The 19,406-nt window shown below is 37.7% G+C and overlaps 2 protein-coding genes across 2 annotated transcripts; one reads left to right on the top strand and one right to left on the bottom strand.

Moving 5' to 3' along the window:
- Positions 1 to 2,653: 2,653 nt before the first annotated feature.
- On the bottom strand, positions 2,654 to 3,631 carry LOC118857831 (cytochrome c1, heme protein, mitochondrial-like; the record flags this gene model as incomplete). The annotated part of the gene is given in 1 exon segment (XM_036768335.1): positions 2,654 to 3,631. A coding segment is annotated over 1 exon segment (978 nt), but the record flags the coding sequence as incomplete, so codon positions are not given.
- Positions 3,632 to 3,758: 127 nt separating this feature from the next.
- On the top strand, positions 3,759 to 4,259 carry LOC118857830 (cyclin-dependent kinase 4-like). Its single transcript, XM_036768334.1, has one exon. The coding sequence runs from the start codon at positions 3,759 to 3,761 to the stop codon at positions 4,257 to 4,259; it is 501 nt and encodes a 166-aa protein (XP_036624229.1).
- Positions 4,260 to 19,406: the final 15,147 nt, after the last annotated feature.

Below are 19,406 nucleotides of genomic sequence, written 5' to 3'. Positions count from 1 at the left end.
TTATGTACATTCTTTAGTGTTTCAATTCAGAACATGTCATAAATCTTTTAGCTTTGTCTAATTCTTCATTTCCCTTTTGTTTATCTTTCTCTTAGGCTTAACCAAATCTGAGAGATCATTAAATTTGTGGTGCTTCAGTTCTGCCCCTCTACCTTTACGTTGATTTCTTTAAATTTCTTTCATCTTTTTTCCATAGAATATTTTGGGAAAAGAATTTTTTGCTTATTCCCAAAGGGTTTTTTGTTGTTTTGTTGTTTATGATTGCATATTTTTTTTCTTTGATAGTTTATTTTCTTTGATATTTATTTTAGTTATTTATTTTTCTTGTGTTTCTGTTGTGTGGAGTGTTTGGAATTTGAATATTCTCCTTATATCTCTTTTTTGTAGTAATGTTCTAAGTCCTTCTCTTTTATTAAATATGGAGCTTTTTCATTGATGATTAGGCTAAGAGTTGTAAGAAATGTCATTTTGGGTTGTATCTTGAGCTCTGTTAATTTTCAGAATGTTATTCCATTTCCTTTTGAGTTTTCTAGTGGTTACAGATTAGTCTTGCATCTTTCAAATTTTCTTTCCTTTACATTTAAAGATAGTTATCTTGGCCTCTCGAACAATGTATATGTTATTGGAATTGTTAAATTTTACCACTATATTTCTTAGAGTTTAACATACTTTTTTACCCTGGGGGTAATCTTTGGATTCCTTTGGTTGGCAATTTTTTTTTTTAATTCAGAAGTTCTGGAAAGTTTTCTCGCATTTTTTCTTCATTATGGCACTTGGGGTTTTGCTTTGCCAAGTTATCCTGGAAGATATGATTGTTAGGTTGTTTCAGTAGCCTATCTTCAAAGTCAGTGTCTTTTGCTAGTATAGATATCATGTATTCATCTCAAATTAGTACTTTTTGCTTTTCTTTTCATTTATTCTTACTTCAGGCATTTTTTTTTTGCTATTTTCTCTTTTGCTTTTTCTAGTCTGCTAATTATTTCTTCTAACTTAATAATAATATTAATATAACATAACATAGCATAATATAACAACATAACACAACACAACACAATATAACACAATACAATACAATATAATATAAGAAATATAGCATAATAATAAATAACGAATTCTAGCTTTTATTTTTCTTTTGAAAGGTTCTGGAATATTTTGTCGTTGCTTCGTATCTTCTTGAGGTTCCACAGGGTTCTAATTTTCACTAGAGTAAGTTCAATTGCTTTTCTTATAACGTTTCTTAAGAGAGCTTTGTGGATTTTTTGAGGATTTGCTACTTATCTTTTCTTTTAATTTTAATATCACCTCTTTTGATTTACCTGGTTATTCTCTAGATTTGTTAAATTGAACTCCCTTCCTCTTGAAGTCTTTGGATTTTTTTCATCCTCTTTTCTTATCTTTTTGTGTCACTCACCTTCTAAACACTTCTTTTTCCCATTTCTGATAGTGAATACAGCTCTTGGCTAACTGCCAACCTGTCTCAGACTTTTCCCATATTAGAGAATTTACTTTCAAGCATCCTTAGGCCCTGACCTAAATAGCTTTGGGGGGAAAAGGAATGGCTTGAGCTAGATTTCAGCCCTTGTTCCTTTAGGCCTGATGCAGCTAGACACACTGAGTTTTGGTCCCAGTGTCTTCTCTAGCTCTTATCTTTTCCATCTCTGGCTTCTGCTGTTTTGTGCAGGTTTGAGGGAGAGTGGGAAAGAGTGTTCTAAATAGTCTCTGCAACCTTGATGTTCCCTAGCCTGGGGCCTCTGGTGGGAGAGACATCCAGTTTCCTCCCCACCCCTATTCCTAACATTGCTGGGCAGAATGTGTATACGTTTCTTGTTTTTCCAGGGTGGGGATGGGCAGGGATGAGGTGTGTCAGAACAGTCCATTCAGAAAGAGAGAAATCCTTTTATGGGTCCCAGGGAAAAGTGAAAGGATTGGTTTCTGTATCTCTGCCAGAGCATGGGTGCTGGTAGGGGAAGAATGGATGCACTGATTTATTCTCTCATATTAATTCATAATGAACAGGATCAATATAGATAAATTTGGGAAGACTTATATGAACTTATTGCAAAGTGAAATGAGCAGAACAAGGAAAATAAAGTATACAATGGCTATAAGCATGCAAATAGAAAGAACAATATGAAAACAATAGAACTGAACTTATAATGACCATGCTTCATCCCAAAGAAGAAAAATGAAAATGCAACTACCTCCCTTCTTTGCAGAAATAAGACACTATGGATGTGGAACAGTTTATATGATGTTCTTGAATGATATATTAGTTTTATTGAACCTTTTATTTTCCTTTTGCTATACGATATGGCCCTCTGACAGGCCTTGGGGGAAGGACTATGTTGGAAAGTATAACTAATATAAAAACAAAAGACATCAATTATTTTTGAGAGAAAAAAAATCATCTCCTCATCTGACTTTTTTTTTTTGAGAAAATTTATTTCTGGTGGAGGGAAGAGGGGACTGGCAGTGCTGGTGGGGCAAAGCCAGTTCTTCTGCCCTACCCCAACCCTTGCCCATCCAAGAGGAGTGATCAGACTGGGCTGGACCTGATGGCCAGACTGACCATGCCTGTAGGATAAGATGTGCCAGGTTGGGTTGAAGTGAATCAAGCCCAATAGTGGAGGAAGATGTCCACATGAAGGCACAATCACTTAGGTGGCCAGTATGCCAGCGTCCAACTTTTCAGCACTGACCACTTGTGCCTTTTCATGGTGTAGGTGAGGGGGATCAGCAAAGCAAACATCAGCAGCATCTTGAGCCCCATGAGTTTTCAATGATCATGCTCTGGTTCAGATGCTCAACACAGGAAGGTACACACGTCCTTTTCTACCTGTGACTTAGTGGCTGGTGTACCATCATCATATTCAAGGACCTCATTGTAGATAGGAGGAGCCATGGCAATGACCTGGCCAGGGAAGTAGGCATTGAAGTAAAGGCCCTCTCGAAGGGAGACTCCAGCAGGGGGGTCACAGTATCCCATGAGCAGGGAAAAGACATAATCCTCACCACCATGCCTGGCTCGGATGATGTAGCTGAGGGCAAGGGGTAGTGCCCCATTGTTGGCAGCCCGAGCAGCCTCAGGGTTAGGGTAGGGCTTGGGGAGATAGTCAGAAAGCTTCCCTGGCCTCATGAACATCTCTCCATCTTCATGAGGGCCATCCTGAACCTCTGTCTCCTCTGCCAAGGCCTTGGCTTCTGATTCAGTGTAGTGCACACCCACCGAATGGCGATAAGCCAAGTAGTCCACGCTATGGCAGGAAGAGCACACCGGCTTATACACCTGGAAGACCCAGCGAATGCTGCCATGGTCCAAGGAGGAGAGGAAGCCTCGGTGAGACCAGGGGTAGCTTGGTGGGTGCAGCTCTAGGTCACTGGCACCTACAGCAGTATGCAGAGGCACAGCAAGTCCTGCACCTCCCGCTGCCAGCATGCCCAGGGCTGACAGCACCACTTTCCGGCCCCTCAAGAGGTTTGACAATGAAGACATTGTGGCAGCCTGAGGCAGCCGTAGCTCAAGAGTACCGGGCCTAGCACCGCCCAGCAGGACCCGGCCGTGGGTGCACTGAAGCCCCAGCACCGACAAGCACCCAGAGGCCCGTACAGCGCCATCTCCGGCCTCCTCAACAACGCTGGCACCGCCGCCCCGTGAGCCCACGGGCCCCGACCAAGGAAGGGAAGCCTCGCGAGAGCAGCGCTGAGCTCGGGCCGCTGCAACGGGGCGGGGCCTTAGGGAGCTGGGCCGGGCCAAACAGATGGCACTCACACCTGTGGTAGTCACTCTCTGCTACCGGGCTCCTGAGGTTCTCCTGCAGTCAGCATATGCAACACCTGTGGACATGTGGAGCGTTGGCTGCATCTTCGCAGAGATGTTCCGTAGGAAGCCTCTCTTCTGTGGAAACTCTGAAGCTGACCAGTTAAGCAAAATCTTTGACCTGATTGGGCTCCCAGCAGAAGATGACTGGCCTCCTGACGTTTCTCTGCCCCGTGGAGCCTTTACTCCTTGTAGTCCCCAGCCTTTACAGTCTGTTGTGTCTGAGTTGGAGGGGCCTGGAGCACAACTGCTACTGGAGATGCTGACCTTTAGCCCCCACAAACGCATCTCTGCCTTCCGAGCTCTGCAACACACTTATCTACAGACAGCTGGGGAAGGGAACCCAGAAGGACCACTGGAGGGACTGTATCCAGGACCAATACAGAAGAGCTGCCATTTCCCCCTCCCACGGACACTAGGATCACTCCTACCGCCACCGTGATGTAGGGCATCACAGGGCAGGAGGGAGAACATGATCCTCCTTACACATACCCTTCCCAAATCCTTAACTATTTTACACAGAATCTTTTACTGCCTTAATGACATTCCCCTACCACCAATGCCCTTTGTGAGACATCCCTCTGTTCCACCATAATCCCCTAGATTGAGGGGCGGGGGTAGGGGGATTTATACAGAAAAAAAAAAAACACGAAGCTGATCTGGTTTTAAAAAAAAAAAAAATCAGTTTCAGTGAGTTGATTCAAATCTTTGTTCATTGAATTTATTGAACCAAGTCATGGTTGGGAACTGTGTGGAGAGAGAACCATTGTCTTTATGTCAATGGGCCTGTCAGTGAAAAGTAAGTTGGAACTATATAACACCTGAGAATCCCACCAATGCAAGAAAGATTCACTCAAACCAGTTGTTTGACTCACATTTTCACCAAATTAAGCAATAGGTTTGGCACTCTATAGACTCAAATTTACCCTATCTTCCCTTGGTTTGTTTGAAACTAATATATCTATTTAAGATGTCATGCATTCTAAGTTCTATAGCCAGAGATGATTGACTAAATATGCAGAATGAAATACACATTTTTGGACATGACAATGTGGAAATTTGCTTTGTTTGACTATACCTTTTATTTTAGTTTTTCTTTTTTTTTTCTAACAGGAAGGATAGGGGATGGGAGAAAAAAATGCTTGTTAATTGAAAAAAAAACAAAAAACCTTTAAAAGAAACTAATTTATCCGAAAGAAGCGATACTGTCCTATTAAGCTACCAGTATAAGAATGGATCATTTGGGAGTTTCAAAGGATATTTGACTTTCCAGAAAGAAAAAAAAAATGACATTTACATTTCCCAGTCACTGAATAATCATGAATCTCTTATTCTGCATAGCATCCCTGTAAGCCAGATAAATATTATTTCAGTTGATCCATTTGCAAGAAAAGGATATGAAGGCACAGAATTTTGGTGACTTGCCTAGGGTCACACACAGTCTGTGATAGAACTAAGAATAAAATTCAGAGTTTTTCAAGCTGAATCCTGTGCTACCCTATGAAAGTTCTACCTCAGAACATTTTTAATGCATCTATTTATCTCACATATACATTAATATAAATGATAGTAACATTCTGAACCTGATTTCCTCATCCTAGAATAAGGTAGGTACTTGGTAGGTCTTTGTGGAATGAATGCCCCTATCCCATTTATGGGTGAGCTGGGCATACTAGTTTGTACAATTAATTAAATCTCTGGTGGGTTAATTCAAGTAATGAGGGGCACTATCTATCCCTTTGCACTAAGATACAGCACCACTATGGAACAACATTGCATCTCAGCGCACACATCGATGTAGCTGGGGGAGCTGGAGAAGGTGGAACAGAGCCAGAAGTATGCTGGAGTCAGCTAGAACCAGCTCAAAGAGCTGATTGTTAAATTTTCGGAGTGAACATTTAAACCTTAGATCAGCAAATGTTACAAATCAGGGCTTGAGTTGTGTGTGTGTGTGTGTGTGTGTGTGTGTGTGATAGAGAGAGAGAGAGAGAGAGAGAGAGAAGAGAGATCGTCAATACTTTAAAAAATGATGTAGAAAATGTTAATAATATAAATTAAACTTAAATGTTTATTATTTATATTTTTCAGAGTCTGTTGTTAAACATTTACCAACATATCCCTGTGTAGCTGTAATTTCCAATTATCCAAGGCAGTCTCACCATGCTATTTCTAATCAGACATAATTATTTACAAAGTCAATATTTTTAAAAGTCATAAGGTCTGAAATTAGGTTATTAGTTGGTGGTACAGTGAATAGAGCATTGTGCCTGGAGTCAGCAAGATCTGAGTTTAAATCCAGCTTCACACACTTATTAGTTGTGTTACCCTGGGGAAGTCATTTAACTATTATTTGCCTCATTTTTCTCATCTGTGAAATGGACATAATAATGGTGCCTACCTCCCAGGCTTGTGAGGATTAGATGAAATAATAATTGTAAAGTGCTTAAAACAGGGCCTGACATATAGTAAGCGCTCTATAAATGTTGATTAATAGTAGTACTTTGCTATCAAAGTTGAAGAGTCTTCTTGCTCTAAGTAAGTGATTCTTCCCCACTCCTACTGTATATACACACAGCTGAAAAAAACTACACTTTTGAGTTTGCACTGTTTCAATGGCCAATCAAATTATTTATAGGTGATCAGAGTAGATTCCCCTCTGATATACTTGTCTAACACTGCCCGAATTCTTCTCCCAACTGTAAGATGCCTGTTGGATGTACACGAATCTAATTTACAAACAGTGTGTTACCTTGAGCTCTTCCATCTTGCAGCGGGGTAGGTTTTACTTACTTAATGTGGCTTCTTTTCTTGCTTTCCCTGGAAATATCCACTCTCAGGTAAAAAGGGAATAATATGTTACTCCAACAATTTTGATGGATGTTAGGGGGTGGGGTGGACTGTGATGAATAATGGGAGGGGGTATGTCAGATGGTTTTTCTTCTGCTTGAAAAAGACAAAGCTCTTTCAAATTCAGCAGCTGAGTGGATCCATATGCCCTGCAGGCAGAATGTAGCCAGGATAATGCTACAGATAATGTAATTAATTAACCCGTTTGAAGTCTTCCAGTGTCAAACTTTCAGGTAATGGTATTTATATGGCAATTTTCCTTAGTCTCATCTAAGCACTGGACTTGGAGTTAGGGACCTGATTCTGAGTTTTGGTTCAGCTAATTATTTCAGGTCAGAAGGGCTGAGTTTGTTTCTCAGCCATGTGACTGTGGACCAGTCAGTTTAGTAATGAGGGCCTCGGTTCTCTCAGCTTTAAAATGGGGATACACACCTTAACATACCTTACAGGGTTATTGTGAGGATCAAATGAGGTAATGCAGAAAATGACTTATAAATGTTGAGCTCTTGATTTGAGTTGCTCTTTAAGATTTTAAATGTAATCAATATAGAGGAAAGCAAGACCTTGTTAAATTGAACTGTGAAAAAATTGGGTAAAAATTTTTTATTTTGTGGTAGTGTCTAATAGAAAAAAATAACATTTCTATGATAGTTTATTTTACTGGTTACTAGTCATTCAGGAATGCATGGACAAATTCAGTAAACACTTATTAAGTGCCTACTACATGCAAGGTACCTTGCTGGACCCAGGAAATAAGAACAAAAATCTAAAGATATTTCTTACCCTCAAGGAGCTTTCATTTTTAATTTATCCTTCATTTGCCATATTCTATTTGTGCTTCAATATGTCACTTTTTTTCATTTATTGTTTTTTTTTTTGACTGGACCGATGATGTTATCGTTATAGGAACCCTCTAGTAAGGAACTAGTATTAGCAATCAAAATATGTATGATCTTTTTTCCACATGATGTTCCTGTACTTAAAAGCTCAATAGATTTATCCAAAGAAGGAACAAGGAAGAAGAAAGTATGAGCTTGCTTCCTAGCTCTGTGATCCTAAGCAAGTTCCCTTTCTAAACCTTCATTTTCTTACCTGGAAAATGGAAACAGTAATATTCTTGTAACCTGCCTCACCAGGCTGTTGTGACTATCAAATGAGAATGTGTATGAAAATACTCCGTAATGCTAACAGAGCTGTATCCTTGCAATGTGTTATTACATGTGACATTCCTTTTTAAATCAAAGATAGTCTCAAATTCTTGAGGGGAAGAAATGTAATCTTATTATATGTGCCTTAATATTTTCAGTAATTAAATCTAACTTTATCAGGAAATGTTCATAGTGACTCTATAACAGGGAAAGTAGAGGCAGAGTAACAAACTGATTTGCAGCAGGGAGCAAAGTATCTTATTGGCTTAGCTGAGACTTATGGTTACAAAATGCAAAATGAAGATGTGCACCTTAGCAAGTAAGATGTAGAGAGCTCTTGTAAGGTTGTGGAATAACCTAAGGAAAATGATCAACAACCAAGGAAGTGTGGTCCTTTGCTTTTAATTTATTTAATCCTTTTTGGTCAGGAAAATTAAGGACTGTTTGAGAGCAACACTTCAGAAAGCATAAACTCAAAACTTAGATAGATGGATAGATAGATAAACAGATAGAAAGACAGACAGATATACAGACAAACATACAGACAGACAGCTAGAAAGATAGATAGATAGACATACACATAAATATACATATACATACAGATATACGTATGTATACATACAGACAGAGAGATAGATATACAGACAGACAAACAGATAGACAGACTGACATATACCTATAGGCAGACAGATAGATATGTTCTTTATTTTATGAAACTAAATCTAATTGTTAAAAATTTCCTTTTCTCCTCCTATTCTTTCTTCCTTCCTTCCTGTCTCTCTTTTCTTTCTTTCTCGCCCTTTCTTTTTCTGTTTTTTTTTTTTACTTCTGTCATTTTAAACCCATTCCCTGGCTCTTGTTTCCCTGTTATCCTTAGTCTAGAATTATACTCATACTGAAAATCCAGCTCCCAATGAGATAATATTCATGAAAGTTTTTAGCACAGTGACTGACACATATTAGTACTTTTCCTCAAATTCTTAAAAAAAAAAAATTACTGAAATCCAACTCTTCCCTAAATGGTGGAACAGTGATAATCATGTCCTGTGGATGAAATGATTGAATTAATGGAAGCTATTTAATTGTCTTTAAACAGCCATATTAAAAATTTTAAAAAAGAGAGATCTGCAATGTAATCTCTCCCAAATATTATTTCAATGCCAATGAAAATCAACGAATAGTCTGAAGATGGTACTAAATAAAGAACTGTTATTTCACTATGGGACTACAGACCCTTCTGACCCTGAAGTCTTGACTTAACAATGAGATTGGTGGCTGCAGTTTAGTTTTAGAAAGTAATTTATAGGGCAGCTAGGTGGTACAGTGAGTAGACCACGGGCCCTGGAATCAGGAGGACCTGAGTTCAAATCTGGCCTCAGACACTTGACACATATACCAGCTGTGTGACCTTGGGCAAGTCACTTAACCCTAATTGCCCGGCCAAAAAACAAGAAAGTAATTTATAATGAAAAATAGCTCATTAAAATTCTCATAAGGACAGAACAGGATGTCATGGGTATGAATGATAGTGAAAAAAGATATTAAGATGAAATCTTAGGAGAAATATTTAGTCAGAAGAAGAGAGGCAAACCACCAAAAGAAACTGCAAATGGTCTTATCTGGGGGAATTTGAAGCTCAGACTAACCAACTGTACATATTGCTAAATCAACCTTTCCTTATTAGTGGAAGCTATGTGGTAGGAGTGGATAGAATGCTGGGTCTGGAATCAGAAGATCTGAGTTCAAATTTGACCTCACATACTTACTAGCTGTGACTCTAGGCAAATAACTTAACTCATCTGCCTCATTGCTCTGTAAAATGGGGATAATAGATTAGGTATTCATGCTGTATAGGACAGTTAGGTTAATGCAGCAGATGGAGAGCCAGGCTTGAAGTCAGGAAGACTCATCTTCCTGGTTCAAATCTGGCCTCAAATCTAGCTGTGTGACCCTGGATAAGTCACTTAAGCCTGTTTCCTCAGTTTCGTCATCTGCAAAATGAGCTGGAGAAGGAAATGGCAAACCACTCCAGTATCTTTGGTAAGAAAACTCTAAATGGGGCAAAGAGTTGGATATGACTAAAAAACAACGTTTGTGGGGTGGCTTACTGACAGGATGAAATTTCACGTTCTACTGTATGGTTATTACTTGATCTTTTCCCTAAAGGAAGATTAGATTGGGACAATGAAGCTGAAATTATTTGGTTCACACACACACACACACACACACACACAAACATTATTTGATTCCATTTAACAGACATTTGTTGAGTCTCTATGATGTGTATGGCATTGTGCTAAAGACAAAAAAAAATGGAGCGAGTTTGCCCCCAAGGGATTCACCACCTAGAAGAGGCTGAAGTATACCCGTAAAAGAGTCAGTATGGCAGAATGAATGGAGTATTTGAGTTGGGGTTAGGAAGAACTAGGCTTAAATATTATTTCAATTATTAGTCATGAGACAATGGGTCAGTCACATAACCTCTCTGAACTTCAATGTGATCACCTATAAAACAGAATTAAATTAGCACCACCCTGATAGCTTGGTCAAGCGCAACAACTCAGATAAATTGCAGAAAGTGCTTTCCAAAACCTTAAAGCTTTGCATAGCTATGAGTCATTATCATTATACTACAAAAAAGAATATAAGTGAGTGAAAAAAATAATTAGTAATAATACCAATAATGTTGGCTAGCATTTATAACCAATTTGATGTTTGCAAAATGCTTTACATGCATTATCTCATTTCATCCTAGGTATAAACCAAGAATTCTGAAAAATTTTGAAGGGAATTACATGTGATTCTTTTTTTTTTTTTAAATAATATCAGAACAGATAGAAGAAGGAACAGTATCCTGTGTCTGAAGCTAGATTTCTTTATGTGGATAGAAAAGTCTCAAGTTGCAGCTCTAAATTGACTTTGGGTCTCCACGTTAGATCTGTGATACATTGCGTTGAATGGAAAAGCACCTTTTTTTCCCCCATGGAACCTAGATAGTATAGCCAGAGGCCGCTAGGTGGTCCAGTCAACAGAGTGCTGGACCTGGAGTCAGAAAGTTGTTCATTCATTTTAGTTGTGTCTGACTCTTTGTGACCCCATTTAGGGTTTCCTTGGCAAAGACACTAGAGTACTTTGCCCTTTTCTTCTTCAGCTCATTTAGAGATGAGGAAACTGAGGCAAACAGACTTAAATGACTTGCCCTGGCTCACACGGCTATTAAGTGTCTGAGGCCAGATTTGAACTCCAGAAGATGAGTCTTCCTGCCTCCAGATCTGGTGTTCTATCCACTAAACTACCTAGCTGCCCTGGAGTCAGGAAGACCTGAGTTCAAATCCAGCCTCAGATGCTTACTAGGGCAAATCACTTGATACTTATCTGCCTCAGTTTCATTTTTAATATGAGGATAATAATAGCGCCCACTTCCCAGGGTTGTTATGAGGATAAGATGAGATTGTGTTTTTAAGGAGCTTTATAAACCCTAAAGTGCTTTATAAATGCTAACTTGTAACCAGAGGCTTTTCCTAAAGCTACAGGTATTTCTGAACATGATTGCTCAGACACTTGGACCCCACTCAATCTAGTATTTGAGACTGTCTTGATGCCAGTTAACCATACTGTAAATGTAGCAAGCTGATTTTGATATCTCGAGACAGACCAATTAACTATAATAGGACCCTATTAATTACACAAACTAGAATAAAACAGAAGTCAAATGATGATACATCCCCCATTACCTTCTGTATAAGTGCAGATTGTTAAAAGCCCAACAGACTCCCACAGGAAGAACCTTAGGCCATTTAATATAGCTTATTATTCTTTCAGGGTTCCCTTTATAATATGCCAGCAAATAAAATTCCCTCCAAGTACTCTAGTGAGGGGAAACCCAGAACCTCCCTAGAAGACCTGTTCCACTTTCAGATGACTTACACTGAGCCCTAAATCTTCTTTGCAAATATACTCACTATTCTTTATACTGTCCTCTCAAATAGAAATGGAGGCCACAAAACCACACATGAGGATCCCTTGTTGGCTGCACATTGAATTAGAAAACAACACATTAACATTATCTATGTTTCATTGTATTTTTCTTTATCTTTGTTAAATATTGTTAAATATTAAAATAGAATTGATTTTAATCTGTCTGGAGTATCTCTTTGTAGTGTTGTGGGTCACATGTAGTCTGTGTGTGACTCCTCTGCTCTAATCTACATTAGCCCTTTTTAGTTTAATCATTCATGGATAAATTGTGTACAATTTAATTGTCAATGTGTTAATATTAAAATTTATACAAATAGCCTATTCTCACCAAGTCTAAAGAAGGGAAGGGAACAAACGTTTAGTAAATGCTTAGTATGTGTCAGACACTGTACTGAGCATTTTACCAGTATCTTATTTGATACTCACATTAACCCTGGGAAGTGGGTACTATTATTATCCCCATTTTACACTTAAGGAAACTGAGTCAAAAGAGGTTAAGTGACTTGACCAGAGTCAAGCAGCTAGCTAGTAAGTATCTGAAACTGGATTTGAACTCAGACCTTCCTGACTCCAGGTCTAGCACAAATCTACTGTGCCACCTAGCAGACTCTGATAGTAGAGTCTAGGGACATTTGTTATATTTTTATTAGTAGGCATTGCACATGTAGAAACAGAGTTAAAGACTTTGAACAAGGCTTGGTACTGAAGGCTTCAATTGCTCCCTCAACTGGACCAATAATTTTAAGATCATTGTCATTATCCTAGAAAACCAAAATCACAGAATTTCAGAAATGGGAATAAATTCATATTTAATATGAAAAACAAAAGAGGACAATTTACAAATACACCTTTCTTCTTCCCTCAGTCTTTTCTGTAGCTCCAAAATGCCCCAACTTTCTGGTTTTAAGATTCAGTAACTTTATTCAACCCACAGGTTTCTTCCATGGTAATTAAAGATTATAGAAATCCTAGTCTTTACTGTCCCTCTATGGAGAGTTCTTATTTTAAAAACTCCATGTTGATTATTCAATTTGCAAGAACATCCCTTATCTGGGAGGTCAGGAGAAAAAAAAATTCTAAATCCAGCTTTTCAGAATACTATAGTTAGAAGAGGAGTTTTAATCATTGGGTTTAGAGTTGGAAGGTCCCTTAGAAATTATGTCATTCCATGCCCTCACTTTATATATGAGGAAACTGAGACCAGAAAGAGGAAGTGAGTGACTTATCCAATGCAACACAATCTATCAAAAAGCATTTAATAAATTCTTATCATTTGCCAAGATGCTGGGCCAAGTCCTTATTAGAATTAGGATTCCAGCCCAGGCTTTCAACACCAGAAGAGTTAGTTCAGCAAATATTTTGTCTAAGCACCCACTCTGTGCAAAGTATTATGCGTGATTCTTTTCCCAAATCCCTAATACCACACCACAGATGGGGAGGGAAAGCAAAGGATTGATAAATGTGAATTGCCACTATGACAACAATCACCAGATAGACAAATCAATAAAACAGGTCATGTTAAGAAATGAGCTTCCACCTAGATCCCATGGTTATTTTCTCCTGGCAAAACCTCCAGGGCAGAAGAAAAGGAGCTGGGTTGTCCATGCATGTGTATTGGGGGATGGGGTAGGGCTGGAGGTAAGAAGAGGAAAGGGAGAATAGGGCATATTTTCTTACTTTCCTTTAAAGGAAGGAAACAAAAACTCATTTAGGATAGCATAGCTCTACCTGAATAGAATTTTGTGAGCTAAATGGGAAGAAATCAGAAACAGATGGATTAAATTTCTCTTAAATTATACATAGGCTTAAAAATTAAAGAGAAAAGTGATAAGCAACACAGTTTTGGGGTTTTGCCAAACTTCCTTTACCCACCATGTTAAAAAATGGATTCAATTATTGTCTGAACCAAAAATATTATCCAGTTCCCCTGTATCCATCCAGTTGTCAAAGCCTGAATCACTAGAAATATATTTTAGTTACAAAATAATTTAAAATAATTAAAGAAACAAGTACATAAATAAATCTTGTGATCTAAGTATAGTGGTCTCTGCTATAACTCAACATCTCATTTTGTTTTCTTCACCCTGTCTAGTTCAATTTTTTGTTTGGGGAAAAAAAAAGAAAGAGATCAATTTTATCAATGGGAAAGTGGAAATATGGTAATTGGATTCTTTCACATTCTCCAACTAAATCACCTTCAACTCTTTATTTGTTTTGTATTTTTTTATAAATAGTTCTTGTTATGCAGAAGAATTTGGCTAATTTACATGATTAATGAGGTGAGGGGAGAGGGAAGACCTCTTGAGCTTTTAAGCTACTAATCCTGTCTGACAAATCTGATAGATGTATTAGGGCAGAATTTGAAAATTAGTATAAGGAGGGAATGAAGTAGATGTTCTATGTGGGATGTTTGAAACAAAATTTGATATATGTTTTTCTACTTTGATATTTTTAAGAGTATATATTATAAATTATGATCTCACAATTTTAATCAGTATAGGTATCTTATTAGTATAGGAACTTCCTTTACTAATCACTTACTTCATTTTGCTGACACAATTACTCACTGAGTGACCATGGACAAATTAACCTTTCTAACACCTTAAATCTTCTCTACAAATGTATAGCTAGACTGTGATCTTCTTCAGCAGAGAGGGTTTTCATACCTATGAAATCATATACCATTGATGCATACATTGTGAAACCCTAGGGTCATGTTTCCTTCTCTGTTTTGTGTTACAATTAAGGCATTGTTTCCACATCTTGGGTGTTAGGGGCTTGGCACCCCTGTAATCTGGAAAAGCCATGTAAAATTTTTTGGTTCTCCCTTCCTACCAGAGAAGAAGTCTGAAATTTTTCTTTTTCTTTTACTGTTTACAGTACATTATTGTAAAATTTGGGTTAAGTGTTTGGTCATAGTTTATGTGTAGGACAATGTTAAGCAAAAATGCTGTAAGGAAAAGAAAAACTCTTTTGGTATCATCTGCAGCTTCCACAAAACTCCCCCCAAATTCTCATATAATTTCTTGTGCCAACTGGAGATATATCAAAACCATATGTGGAAGGGATAACTGTATACATTTTTTAAGAAAGAAATAGGCTGCTGGTAGAATGGGGTACAAATGTGCTAGGTGGTACAGTGCACAGAGTCCTGGACTTGGAGTTAGGAAGAAGTGAGTTCACATCTGGTCCCAGGCATCTACCAGTTGTATGACCTTGGGTAAGTCATTTAACCTGTTTGCCTCAGTTTCCTTATCTAGGAAATTGAGATAATAACACCTACCTCTAAGGATGGTTGTGAGGATAAAATGCAATAATATTTGCAAAGTACTTAGCATGGTGCCTTGCACATGGTAGATAATAAATGTTAAAATTTAAGAAAAAATAGTTCTTTTTAATAAATGTGATATTTCATGAGACATTAAAAGACTCCCATTTAGTCATTTCCTATCACATATTTATTGAATTCTAGTAACTTAGAAAAGGAATTTTGCATGCTACACTTACATCGTTAATTGCTTCTGTGAAGGGGCTGTTAGTTCCATAGGATCTATGGAAAAGGCTTTGTGGCATTATAAATGGTTTGGTTATAATGTATTCTGTGCATTATTTCAAGGTATGCTTATAGCTTTTCACTCTCCTCCTTCATCTTCCTCATCTTTCTGCAGAGAGAGTTTTGGAAAATATGCAATGACTAACACATGGCTGGACATTCTATTGAGACATGAAGTGCAGAGGGGTGTGTGTGTGTGTGTGTGTGTGTGTTTGTGTGGTTGCCTCTTACTGTCAGCTCTGACTGGTTTCTAAAACACTATAACACCAAAAATTTATATAGTGCTGACCATCTGAGGATCTCAAAGCCCACATTTTAAATATGGTTTGGTGCCTTGGACCATAATTATCACTGTTGGAGAGACAAGGAACGTGAAGCACAGACAAGAGAGCAGAAGCTTAAAGCAATGGTTCCCTTGAGTATAGTTAGCCTCTATGTCCAATCTGAAAATATTAGTGTTTCTTCTATAACATTTTATTCCTGCCATCATCCTCTTTCACTACCAGTGGCATGCCTGTTTTTGGTAGGGCATAATGAGCATGCTTGAGTAAACATGGTTTATCATTGAACACTATTATGGAAAATCAAAGATAGATAAGAAGCAATGAGGTTTATAGATTCATTAGCATTTGAATGATGAAACATGTATATGTGTTGTTCCTTTGATCAATACTGCCCTGCAGGGAAAGGACTGTATTTAATTGTCCTGTCACAGACCTTCCACTGCAGGACATCTGGCTGTGATGCAGACCTAGAATGGGACATTTCATTGCATGAGTCTTGTATTTGAAGGGTCTTTCAAATTTGAATCCACATGTTATTATCACGAATGGATTTTGTTCATGAGGAAGTGAATGGGAAAGTATGACTGGAAGACTAGGACCAGATACAGAACTGTAACCTCTTTGCAACTTTGATGTTCCTTAGACAAATCTAACGTTCACTTTATAAGCAGGCTATGTTTTGTCGGGTCTTTATTCTATGCCATTAATTTTATCTGAGGGGTGCCAATGTGTCAAAACCATACCACGATGTACTGTCTTGTCAAAGTCATTCTGCTGCACCATGTGTAGCTTACCTTCAGAGGTGACCTTTCGATCCCTCACACTGCTCAACATTTTTTTAAATGCTCATTGTGTGTAGAATAATGGGCTAGATTCCAGGGGTGATGTAACATTTTTATCAGATATGGTTCCTGCCCTCTTAGAGTTTAAAGTCTAATAGCAGGACAAGGTGCAAACATAGATGACTATTTTTCAGTTTAGCAAAACCCTTGTGAATCCTGTATGTATAGAACAACAAAGCCAATGAATACTTAGTTATCTGCATTGAAAGAGAATAGGGAGGAAAAGTGACTGAGATGGCACCAATAATTCAAGAATCAATTAAAGAAGTTTTATTTTTCTTTAGTATGTATTATACCATTTTAAGGGCTGAGATTTACATAATTACTTTGAGTTTAGGCTAAAATTAAAATTAATTTTAATTCCCTTAGCTTCTATCACCTGATTGGGTAGAGCAGTAGTTCAGGTATATGTTGGGTAACAGGGGAAAGTCAGTCTGGGATTTTAAAATTTGCTGTGCCTAAAACACAAGGTCAGACACTCTGCATGCAGATAATTGAGAGCTGACTATATGTGCTAGATGCTTATGACTAGTAGCTATTGTGGGTGGGTGGGAGGGCAGGAGAGGAAGAAGGGAGAGTTGGAGAATCAAGGAGTTAATGGAGGGCAAATTTTAAAATGCCCTGCAACTTATCTTCCTATATTAAACTATAGCTCCGTCTACAAGGTTCCTGCTGGTTAATTTCTATGGTTGCTGCTACTGGGGAAATTGTCCTCATTTGCATTGTCTTTCAGTGACCTACCTGGAGGCAAACACCTGCAGACACTTTATGCTCATACAAATATCACTTGGGACAGAGACCTGTATCTATTCAGTGCAACAATCTATGTTAAAATAATATTATGAGCAAACATTTCAAAGCTTAACATTTGAAAACTGCCCTTTCAGATACCTCTTTACCCCCTTATTGCTCATGAGTAATATTTCTTATTGCAAACATCACTTCTTGGACTATCCTGACCTTTGTGCTTTTAACTTCTCATATGTAATTCTTGCCCTGATTTAATTGTGGGAATTAAATCACCTCGCCTGCTTTCTAAAATGGAAGGAAAGGAGTCCCAAGTGAAGGAATGATTTCAGTTGCAAATAAATACTGGAAAAGAGGGAGTTTTTTGAAAGACATTTATAAATGTGAATAGGTATATATTACTTATACATTATGTATATATGCATGATTATATACTGAAGCATACTTGCTAGTCATAAAGGAATATTTTGTGTATCACATGATAAATATATAAATGCATTTATGTTTATTATACATGTAAATGCATGTGCATGCATATGGAGATAAAACTAAGAGTCCTATAATTTGTCCTTCATAATTTTTTATACTTCCAGAAAAACATATTGGAATGAAAAATTGTGGATGTATATTTAAGTATGCCTAATACACAAGCACCTTTGTTGTTTTTTTTTCCCTTTTTTATTTTAACTTCCACCTTTAGTTGCTTATAATTTTCCCCAAAACTAATGGTTAGGGGGTTGAAACTTTCCTCCCTTGGCCCAAGTTCAAAGCCTCTTTTTATTTTTTTTTTGGTGATTAAATAGTTGAAATAAAATAGATTCAGCTGCCTTTGTGTTAGGTGAGATTGAAAAAATATCCTTTTCCCAGGAATCGTCAAGATGCCGTTTGCACTGAATCTATAAACTTTAAGTTTGGCATGGTTACATTGCCCACTGAAAGAGGAAAATCAAGCCAAATTTAAAGAAAATTGGTTAAGCGTTTTCAAAGTGATGATGGCTTAAAGTAGTATGTTTGGCACATGAGCAATAGAAATGTAGTTGGTTCCTTTTTTTTTTTAAACGGCTGAATCAGTTTAAAAGTCTGGATTAAAGAGTTCTTTCATTTAAACAGCTGTACTTAAAAGGTGCTTGTGTTTAGGATTTGGCCTTTCTGTATGGGGATTTCTCAACAAGCAAGCGAAGTAACAGTTCTTCCTTAGCATTTTGGGAGTTTATATAATGTCTAATTATCTTTTTTGGCAGGGTTGTGAAGTGGATAGTTTACAATCTTCAGCAATCATTGCAGGTAAGCTGAGATCTTTTTGATTTTGCTAAGGAGGAAGCCCCACTCTGAGGAGAAGTGCCTTGTTCTTGTCATGGGTAGAGGCAGTCTAGAAGTGATAATAACCACTTTCTTTGTCCAGTGGACCAAAATGTCACTGAAGTGCTAACCCTGGTAACAAATCCATGGTCTTCCACAGCAAAAAGGAAAGTTGTATCGACTTACTTACAAATAATTACAAATAATAGCAACCCCCAAATGTTACCCACTAGGTCACAAACAGAAATGCATTCTGTAAATATATGTGTGTGTACAAGTATGTATATATGCGCATATACATATAGGCACACACATATGAAATGTGTGCATATAGGTGTATATACACACCTACATGTAAATATACATGCATACATACACACATGTGTATATACGTGTGTGTGTATATATGTGTATATGTATATGTATATGTATATGTATATGTATATGTATATGTATATGTATATGTATATGTATATGTATATGTATATGTATATGTATATGTATATGTATATGTATATGTATATGTATATGTATATGTGTAAATGTGTCCTTAAGCTGTGCTTGTCTCCTTTCTGGTTCTATATTTCCTCCTGTATGAGATGAGGGCCTCGGGGTGCACTAGATAACCTCTAAGGCCCCTTCTGCCTTTAAATCCCATGATGCCTTGGGCTTTCTTCTGACTTTGCTTACAGTCTTCCTGCTTGTAAAGGATTTTTAAAAGTTTTAATCTATAAAATGGGTACAGTAATAGCCCCTCCCTCATAGGGGTGTGAGGTGTGCGAGGACCAAACGAGGTAATTCATCCTAAGGGCTTCGCAAACCCTCTGGTTCTAGGCACCTATCGACTCGTTATTATTGTCATTATTTTGTATTATGGCCTTCTGGTGTTAA

This window comes from Trichosurus vulpecula, chromosome 7 (assembly GCF_011100635.1).
Source record: "Trichosurus vulpecula isolate mTriVul1 chromosome 7, mTriVul1.pri, whole genome shotgun sequence".
Classification (NCBI taxonomy): domain Eukaryota; kingdom Metazoa; phylum Chordata; class Mammalia; order Diprotodontia; family Phalangeridae; genus Trichosurus; species Trichosurus vulpecula.
This window is presented reverse-complemented; position numbering and strand designations above follow the sequence as displayed.